Genomic DNA, 10425 nt, shown 5'->3' with positions numbered 1-10425 from the left:
GCCGTCGCCATCTTGTTTTATTGCAACCAGTGAACAGGAAGTGACCATATCTGGACTGAGGAGGAGTGATGTAGAGACGCCATATACGTCTCTGGTAGAGACCTGTCAATCACCGTGTAGCCCCGCCCTAAAGCATCCCCTGCTTTATGGTCTGTGTGACTCTAAATGGACCATAATGTACTAAATGAACATCATGCTGTATTGAAAAAGACTTGAAACTAGAGATTGAGACCATAAACTCATGTTTACAATGTTTACTGAGGTAATAAATCAAGAGAGAAGTAGAGTCATTTTCTCATAGACTTCTATACAACCAGAGGAGTCGCCCCCTGGTGGACACTAGAGAGAATGCAGCTTCAACACATGAAGCTTTGGCTTCACTCTTTAGATCCGGAGGCTGCTGCCTGGTCCGAAGACGGCAGCAGGACCCCGGTGTGTAAAGGCCTCTAATCTCGACTGCCAATACCGAGAACTTAAAGATGATTGTCCGGGTCGTTTCCATATTTTTTGGGTTTCTCCACTAAAAAATATGTGTTTTCAGGGAGCTGTGACGAACCTGTAGATTGAGAAAACAATTCAGAATTTAGTTAAATCTGTAAATTACCATCTGCATCTCATTCAGTATTTTGATAATATAGAATACATGATTCATACTTTAATGGCTCTTGGAACCACTAAACCTACAGCACCTATGTGTTCACGTTACCTTTATTCATTCCACCACTCAATGGGTTGCCGATCAAGGAATAAGTGGAGTCATTAGGTAGCGATGTCTCTGTGAGAAAAATGAAATATAATGAATATTTACTGTATGAAACTACAATATTTGGTCAAATGCTGATGAGAGCTCAGTTTTTACCGCTTTTCTTCTCCACTGGTGGAAGATCAGGGATGGTGGAGTACATGGGATCGTTATGGTGCGATCCATCTATTGAAACGTTTTACCAACAAACATTATTTACCAAACTAAAACACTTTAAGACTTTAAGATTTATCAGCTTTTGTCTTCTTAAGGGTAGTCGGTAAAATATGTGTAATTATTTACCTTGAAAATCTGTCATGCAGTATGAAGCTGTTGTTCCTGCCAAGCTTCCTCCGCCTGTCAAAGATGAACATGTCAATGCATTTTGTGTATAAATATATAACACAGTAGAAAATAACATTTATATCTAAACATGTCCATAAACCTTGTATGTGTTTTTTATTATCTTTGCACATGCACTTCAGGAAAAAGGTAAAAGTTTTTTATGAAGCAGATGGAATATTTTTGAATTAGATGGTTAAAATATATATATATATATATATATATATATATATATATATATATATATTAAAAAAATCAGAAATGTCACCACACCATTCAAGCAGAAATAACAACAATGTACAGTTTCAGCCTCGATCATAATAGAAAAAGGAAGTTGTCTGTCTTTAAAAAAATAAGGAACATTTCTCACCATTTGTCGGCTGGAACACGACTCTATCCTGTATCTCCTCATAGACAGGACATATTTCTGCACGTCCTGTGGAAAAAGATTGTTAACACTATATTAGTAATCTTCTGAGTTACTACTGATTATCAGCTTTAAAGCCTGATGACAAACACACAGAGCGGTGTCACATTGGGCCTTAATGTAGAGTGACATAAGCATGATGTTGTGTATAATACACGAACCTTGGGAAGTACCGCAAGTAAAAATTACTGCTGCAGCTCATGTATTTCAATGCAAGCTGTCCTAAGAAGTGTTCAATTTTCTACGCTTACCTTTACTTTCTATGTAACATTAACTTTGACAAACATTTCTAGAAGTTTGGGAAGAACCTGAGCAGTTCTCTCCAGCAGTACGGCACACCCCGTGTTACTACGTTAACCGTGACCGTTTCACAACGTTGACCGTGACCTTTTTCACAACGTTAACCGTGACGTTACACAGCGTTGACCGTGACGTTACACAGCGTTAACCCTGTTACTACATTAACCATGACGTTACTCAGCGTTAACCTACGTGTTGACCATGCACAAACCTACTTGATTAGAGAGCCACAGAATCCAAAATGGAGGAATTTAATGCATAATTTATCTTTATTACTTAAACTATCTCTGCTCTATTATAGCTATCAGAGCTCATTATAATTTTATATTATGTATTTATTGTCCATTGATTTGCTCAATTTTTTTTAAATATGAATGAATTCATTATTATTCATATTGCTTTGATGTTTATACAGGTGAAGTTTGATTCACCTCGTCTTTTAATCCTGCGTCTCCAAGCAAAGTAGAAGACGACGATGATGATGAGGAGGAGGAAGGTGACTATTCCAAACACTAAATGAAGAGGTGGGTCCTTTGCTGGAAGACAAAGTAAGAATTAATAACTTACAACATGTCATCTAGAAACACAGCTGAGTGTTACCCAAAGAGTGTTATTATATTATTTACATGTTGTTATTATTATATAGTTCTACGTGTGTTTGACCCCGTTGCTAATGTTGTAGCTGTTGTTGAAGTTGTTCCTTTTGTTGTTGTTGTTGAGCTTGTTGTTGCGTTGTTACCTTCTGTGTGGGGCAGAGGAGTACAAATATTTTATATTTTACCAGCTCTCTCAGATTGATCACCTTTTCATAAATTTAATTTCATGTTAAGATGTGTTTCATCTTACTGTTCTTGTTCTTTCTGTCTTTCTTTTTGTGTCTTTTTGTTGTTGAAGTCGTGTCTTCATTAGTCAGGGGTGTAGTTGATGGTACACTTGTTGCTGTTGGTCTTGTTTTAGGCGTGATAGTTGAGGTTGTGGTTTGGCCTTCAGTGTGAGAGAGAAGACATAAATACACAGCACGAAAAAGCTCTTGACATCAGAGTCATCACACTCATTTTGAGCGGAGGAAAAGGCTGTGGTTTTCTACTTTAATGGGTGTCATTTAGCGACACAACTTTCTCACAACTTAAACCATTTGAATGCAGAGGATGTTTGCTTGATTAAAATACAAGAAGGAACTACCATTACACCTCTTGGTTGAGGTTATTTTTTTTGTGTTATCTGTTTAAAGGAATAGAGAATGTCACTATGAATAATCAGCTAAAGTCTGCAGCTGGTTAGCTTAGCATAATGACTGAAAACGGGGGGAAACAGCTAGTCTGTTCCAAAGGTAACAGAATCCACCAACTGGCACGTCTAACGCTCACTGATTAACGTCTTAGATCTGTTAAATCAGTTTGGTTTAGTTTGACTGAACTGAACTGTTTTTTGGGGGTTTTCACATTAACCTTTTTTTTTCCCGCACCAAACTACATTCTGCAAAGACCTGCCTCCTACTCGGCCTCTGATTGGCTCAAACCCTGATATTATATTAATATAGAAACATAGATAACATGTTCGCAGCTTCGGACATGAATGGCTGGCTAGTTAGCTAGTTAGCTTGTCCTTCTCCACAGCGGTGGTTAGTGAGGCGGAGGGACTGTTAGACCTGCTGTTTGGCTGATTTTCTGTCACCAGTGTAGCATTAAAGCATGGTGGAATGAACAAGCTAGCTAGCTAGCTAGCCAGGTGGATTGCTACGTCCACCGTGCTTTAATGCTACACTGGTTATGGAAAATAAGAAAACTGAGTGTTTGGATGAAGCATTAAGTTGTTACAGTTTACTCATTGACTGGCTCGCCACACTTCATAACGTTACTACTCCACAGCTTGTTTTAGTCGTTCCTGCAAAATCTCACCACTACCACGGCTGCAATGGCAACGTAAAGAACACATAAAAATGTCCGCCGCTTTGACCATCCTGCCACGTTGATTTGAATGGGAATGTCTGGACTACTTCTACTCTATTTCTATGGGTGCACCTAAATGGAAAAGTTTAAGATGACAAGCTGTGGTGTCTCTGGGAGTTAAGGGATGAACAATCCTCTAAGAAGTCTGCTTTTTTACTTCGGCACATATTTCTTTGCTCCTCTCTGACTTCTTGTGTCTCACCTTTGGTCACGATCAGATACGCAGCAGGTTTTCCATCACAGTAGTAAAGTCCAGAGTGTTTCAGCTCCACATACGTTATAGTCAACGTCTGGTTAACAGGTGAAGCATAAAATCCACTCTGGTGTTTTATTTCATCAATGTTTCTGCTGCTCCATATCTTAATATCTGATCCTCCATCAGGAGGACACGTCAGAGTGACTCTTGTCCCCTCTGTAGCATGAAGTCTAGTTGTTCCTGTACACACAAAAAACATTCATGTTTTATAATGCACCATCATAAACTCATCACATGTATTCATGATAAAGAATATGACGTTTAAGGAGTATTTCCATTTAACATGTTCTTCATGTACATGAGATTTTAGAGGACTTATTTATTTTACAGTGTATATAGTTCCTTTATTTAAAAATGATTAAATAAATGATCTTTGTAAGAACTCATAATTTCCTCTCACCAATTAGCATTCCCTTCAGTAAGTTTTAAGACCTTCAAAGAAAATGACTGAATTTCTACGTCTTTCGTAACTTCTTTCCTTCGTGAGAAGCTCAGTTTCAATATGTGATAGTTTGCAGTTTTATAAATATTAATGTAGTAATGCACTTTATTTTCAGTGAAGCGTGTTGAAATCTTTAAGAATAAAAATAAAATGACTATTTTGCAACAAATACCCAGAAATGCAGAAGTACACCAAAAAGCTTCTCAGCTACAGAACCGAGAAGTAAATATGAATGTAGTCGCAGCTAAAGGTATAAAAACTAGAAATGTACAATTACATTAATGTAACAAAGTTTCAGGAACATAAAGCATTTAGCTCAGGGACGCGATGCTAAAACAGGAAGAGACCTCATGAGTGAGATGTTACCTGGTGGGATCACCGTCAGCTCCACAGCTGCTTCACTGTTACAGAAGTATCTTCCAGAGTCTGAGACGGTAACTCTGCCAATGTACAGAGACTTATCTGCCAATGAACTGTATCGTTTCTGTGGGTCATGAATGTGTTTTATTTCCTCGTCAACTTCAACTGTCAGAATGTCAACTTTACTTCCATTACTCTCTCTGCTCCACGTCACGGTGCCCACAGAGTGAGGACAACGTAGAGAGACTGAGGTCTTTACCTCGACTGTTTCATGGATTATTTCTGCAAAACAAACAAAATTTACAATAAACCAACATCTGTTCTCAGAATTTCAATATTGATGATTTAATATTGTAAATAACTCAGGAGACCAAGTCAACGATAATTAAAGTACTTAAGTACTTTAGTTGTCTAATCCTAAATACGTACTTTTGTCTCCTAAACATACAAGTAGTTTACTTTGAAAAGACGAGTGTAAACTGACACGCTGTCCCTGAATCAGCCTCGATGTTAACCCTCGATGTACTAAACTCTGGTGAGACGGTTGAGGTCAGACATTGACCCGGAGGTTCAGATGAGGATCGGTCGTCAGGTTTTCACAGATCTAGGTTTACCATCTAGAAACGATCCCGTCGCCTCCAAACTGAGTGAGTAACTCTCACAGACGATCATCGGCTGTTGAGTCTCTCGCTAACACTTGGTTGCAGTTGAACTACAAACATCACACACTCTCATGAAACAATTCAAACAACAATATTAAAACTGATCATCTGAAGAGTGCTTACCTGCGGTGGCGTTCCACCCCAGCACTAAGGCTAGCAGGCAGCTGCAGATGTTCATCCTCCTCTTCACACAGACGGACTGATCAGTGACCACAGTTTCCATCTGAAGTGAGAACAGGAACTCGGCTGTCTGGGCGTAAATGTTTACTTCCACTTACAGAAGAAAAACCACAATATGAAATCATATTAAAGCTTTCATAATGAATACTTGTGTTTCCTCTTATTTTAATATGATTTAACTCACGATTAATAAAGTGTCAGTAGCTCAAATTACTTTTATTAACGTTTAGACCTCAGATGTGTTCATGAGTCATAATCCTCACTGATGCACTTGATGTGAAAGAAGCAGAAAATACATATTTCAACCTTTTATTAACAAATGTGTTTACAGCGAATGAGTCAAATATGTGCTGTCCTTTAGCTCTGCTTTGGTCTCCACCAGCTCCTGATGGATATATCGGCTCTTCATCTCAACGCTGTTGATCGACTCTTAACGATATGAAATTAAAGTAGAATTAAAAATGAGGTTGTTCTTTTTGTGTGTTATATTTCTCTTTCTTTCTGAAACTTTATCCCATCTCTCATTATCTCTAAAAGTAGCTCAAAGTAGATCAGCATATTTGATTAGGTTGATGTACTTTCATGATTCTTGTAACTTAAGGGGATACTCATAAATGTAGTGTAGTCCTAATGTCAGGTCAGCGTAGTGTAGGTCTAATGTCAGGTCAGCGTAGTGTAGGTCTAATGTCAGGTCAGCGTAGTGTAGGTCTAATGTCAGGTCAGCGTAGTGTAGGTCTAATGTCAGGTCAGCGTAGTGTAGGCCTAATGTCAGGTCAGCTGGTTGAAAAACATTCAATAAAAGTGGAAAAATCTAATAAAACATAAAAAAACAGTTGCACTTAATGTCAGCATGCAGATTCAACCACAATTCAATAACCAGAATAGAGTCAAAGTGAACCATGAGAGCGGACATGCTGAGATAAAGACACACGATACAGCAGCTGAACACAGAGACAACAGCTGGTGGTGAACTGTGGGGAAACATTTTGGTGGTTTTTGTTTCAGCAGAAAGATCAGAGTTAAGAAACACATGACGAGCTTTTTATTCAACTCCTTTTACGGTAATTTACTGTAAGTACCACAGGTGGGCCCGAGTCTTTGCTTTGCAAGTCACAAGTTAATCTCTGACAAGTCCCTAAACATAACCAAGTATTGTTGTTGCCTTAACCTAACTAAGTCATGTTTGTGGTCTGAACCTAACTAAGTCATGTCCCTGAACGCCTCTTAAGCTCAGTTTTTGGACCTTTGGGTGAATTTACACTTTAACAAAACATCTCAGAATACTTTTTGAATTTTAAATGTAATCTCTTTGTGATTCCATGCAGCCACAGCGCCACCATGTGGCCGTTCAGGCTTCACTGCATGTTTTGTCTCACAGTTCCTTCGTTCCACTTATTTAAGTGTTTTTGACGACTCAACATTCATTTAATTTCAGCTTTAATATAGCAGCTATATATAAGTGGTGCTACAGAAACATCACATATTTAAACAGCTTTCACTCTCTGATCATGATTATGACTTACATATAATTATTCATGAACAAAGAACAAACAGGAGTTAGGTGTTCTCCATAAATAACTTTATTTTGATAACATTTGTATTCATAAACCCTCTTTTATATGACAAACAAATGCACTCTGAGTCTAAACGTGAATATGTACGCTTCAAATGTAGAACTATTCTTTTAAATAGAACAGATTCTGATTCAAAGCTGCTGAGCATAAATAACATAAATATAAAATGTTGCAGTATTTCCCATCATATACATAATTTATAGTCTCAAAACCGCTTTTTCAGTTTGGTTGATGTTCTCCAGCTGCCAGAAAATGACAACGGAGACGTCAATCGACAATCAGCAGAAGAAGAATTGGCCACAGATGAGGAGGAGCTGGAGGAGGTGATGGAGGAGCTGGAGGAGGAGCTGGAGGAGCTGGAGGAGGTGGAGGTGATGGAGGAGGAGCTGGAGGTGATGGAGGAGGTGATGGAGGACAAGTTCATAATCAAACATCAATCAGTACAGAAGATGTTCAGGCATTTATCTTGATACGGAGATAAAAGACATTTCTTTGAAAATATTACATATTACTTAAAAGTATTTATCAGGAAAATGTAGTTAAAGTATAAAACCTGTGACTGTTCTACTGTTAAATATTCATTAGTTCATTATTACTTGTGTATTAACGTAAAAGCAGGATTTTACTGATGTAGTTGGTTGAGGTTGAAGACGGAAGTTTATTTTGAAAAGACTGTATTCATGTAACGGTGTTGAATGACTGTTTCCTGAATGAGGACGATGCTCTTTGAGTTCTTACCGCTCTTGTTTCTGCCTGATGGAGGATCAGAGATCATTTCCTGTTTCTATCTGTCGAGCTGCAGAAGAGAGAAGATAAACATGGAGATCATTTCAGTCAGTGTCAACATTTAAAACATGTTTATGGTAATTATTAGAAACATGTTGATGGTTTCTGAACTCCAACTTTGTTTGTTTGTTTGTTTGCAGAATATAGAAAGTTGTTCAGATCTGATAGCAATAGCGCCCCATGTGGTCGTTTAAATACTGTCTTACTCTGGAGTTATAATTCCTTAACTGTGACGTTCAGCAGCAAAAATAATCTTTAAATGGTGACAGACAAATAAACCAAAATCAGATTAAACTAGTTCATGTGACCTAGATAGATTTTGTGACTATTTTACCACTTTTACCCCAGATTTTAAAATAAATCTTTATATTAGACGAGCCTTGTGACCATTTTCTGTGATTTTTGTAAATGTTGTATCTGACATAATTCCATGACATGTGCTCATGTCAATGTTGATGTGTGCTGATGGATTTGATGACATTTCACCTGTAGGTGGTGCTTCAGCTACACCATGAATACAAAGGTCTGTAGATCTCTTCCACCATTTTCTCCAAATTTGAAAATCTCAATTGAGTTTTGAGTTTTGACATTTTCAGAAGCACAAAACCGCTTCAACATCCAACTCTATTCACCTTTTCTCCAGGTGGTGACCGTGATGCCGACCATGATCACCAGATAGAGGAATCCAAGCGCTGTACGAACACACACGTGCCACAGAGGAGGAGTCGCTGGAAGAAAAGAGAGCTTCAGAACCAGATGGTCATCCATCACCAGTTATTATCAATGTTCAGGCATCAATGTCTGCATTCATCATTTCACTGTTACAATCATGTTTAAATAATGGAATTGAGTTAAGGCAGTGGTTCTCAAACTGTGGGGCGCGCCCTAGTGGGGTGCGGCGGTATTGCAGGTGGGGCGCAGGGGGAAATGCAGAATTTTTTTATTTCAAGAACTTTATTCATACCTGCAAACTTGTCGCTTTTCGGCGAAATTCGCCGTTTTGAATCAAAATATATCATCCACGTGAATCGTGTAGATCCGTAGAGGTTGGTTTTTTTGGGATGGGGGTCAACTGGCCAGCCAACTGGCCAGCATAAAGGTGGAGCTGGGCCTGGATAAAGGTGGAGGTTTAAACAGACGTGAGAACAGCTTCCTGCTGTCAGTGTTTTAAATACATTGATAAGGCAGGCTATGCTACATGCAGCCTCTGCTCCATGAGATGAACTACAGCAACAAGGGCTCACATGTCCTCTCATCACACTGTTCACTGTGATGACCACAGCCAGTGGACCAACAGTCCCAACAGTCCCACATGCTGTTAAATCAGCTATTTTACTTTTAGAATGCTACATTTTAACTAAAGCTCATATTTAAAATAAAATGCTCCAGATATGTGTGACACACATCTGGAGCATTTTGTTTAGTTTTGCACAGGTTGCACGTTATTGTTGTTTTGATACGCAGTGTAAAACTCAGTAAAACTCTTTATTGCCAAATATTTGAACTTGTTTTGTTTAGTTTTTCACAGGTTGCAGTTTATTGTTATTATCTTAGAAAGATATTCAGTGCAAAACAGGTGAATTGCAGCCACAATAAGCTATTTTTTGTGGGCAGTGGGGCATGAACATTTTTCTTCCTCCAAAGTGGGGCGTGACAGAACAAGTTTGAGAACCACTGAGTTAATGTAACTGCAAGTTTGAATTTTGCAAACATTTCGATCCTTCTCATCTTGTTCATTAAGTTTTTGTTCAGCTTTTGTTTTTGTGTTTCTCTGTCTCTTCATTGTCGTCCACAGTGTCTGTACCTGTTTCTGTCAGAGTCCATGATGGGAACGTTGTTACAGCTGCTGCTGCTGTTGGTACCTTGTAACCTGTGTGGAAATGTATATTTAAGGTAGGAGATGCAGTTGAACTTATGCTCTTGGTATGGATGGAGTACTGAACAGGTGGAAGAGCTACAGAGAGACTCAAAACGACCACAAAGAGACTCAAAACGACCACAAACACTGTTACATCAGAAATGCAGACTTCTATTTCATAAACAGGATATTTGATTTGTTACGACACAATCTTTTGTAGCGTACATGAGTGAGATGTTACCTGGTGGGATCACCGTCAGCTCCACAGCTGCTTCACTGTTACAGAAGTATCTTCCAGAGTCTGAGACGGTAACTCTGCGAATGTGCAGAGACTTATCTGCCAATGAACTGTATCGTTTGTACGGGTCATCAATGTGTCTTCTGTCTGTGTCACCAACTGTCAGAATGTCAACTTTACGTCCATTACTCTCTCTGCTCCACGTCACGATGCCCACAGAGTGAGGACAACGTAGAGAGACTGAGGTCTTTACCTCGACTGTTTCATGGATTATTTCTGCAAAACAAACAAAATTACAATAAATAAGAA

The 10425-nt window shown here is 38.7% G+C and overlaps 1 protein-coding gene and 2 long non-coding RNA genes across 3 annotated transcripts; 1 reads left to right on the top strand and 2 right to left on the bottom strand.

Annotated features, from left to right (window-relative positions):
* Positions 1–239: 239 nt before the first annotated feature.
* LOC142939172 (uncharacterized) lies at positions 240–5665 on the bottom strand. Its single transcript, XM_076082393.1, has 10 exons — positions 5604–5665; positions 4825–5100; positions 3963–4196; positions 2658–2795; positions 2243–2553; positions 1455–1520; positions 1046–1099; positions 860–928; positions 707–775; positions 240–556 (listed from the first exon to the last, which is right to left on the bottom strand). Exons 1-5 carry the CDS (start codon positions 5656–5658, stop codon positions 2450–2452), a joined length of 807 nt encoding a protein of 268 aa, XP_075938508.1. The 5' UTR covers positions 5659–5665; the 3' UTR covers positions 240–556; positions 707–775; positions 860–928; positions 1046–1099; positions 1455–1520; positions 2243–2449.
* Positions 5666–7222: 1557 nt separating this feature from the next.
* On the bottom strand, positions 7223–10008 carry LOC142939173 (uncharacterized). Its single transcript, XR_012949916.1, has 4 exons — positions 9825–10008; positions 8653–8748; positions 7973–8030; positions 7223–7590 (listed from the first exon to the last, which is right to left on the bottom strand). It is a non-coding gene; the product is annotated as an uncharacterized LOC142939173 (long non-coding RNA).
* Positions 7980–8929, top strand: LOC142939174 (uncharacterized). The gene is made up of 3 exons (XR_012949917.1): positions 7980–8097; positions 8513–8543; positions 8664–8929. It is a non-coding gene; the product is annotated as an uncharacterized LOC142939174 (long non-coding RNA).
* Positions 10009–10425: the final 417 nt, after the last annotated feature.

Source organism: Anarhichas minor, unplaced genomic scaffold, assembly GCF_050575085.1.
Source record: "Anarhichas minor isolate MPS153535 unplaced genomic scaffold, ASM5057508v1 ptg000094l, whole genome shotgun sequence".
NCBI classification, from domain to species: Eukaryota; Metazoa; Chordata; class Actinopteri; order Perciformes; family Anarhichadidae; genus Anarhichas; species Anarhichas minor.
This window is presented reverse-complemented; position numbering and strand designations above follow the sequence as displayed.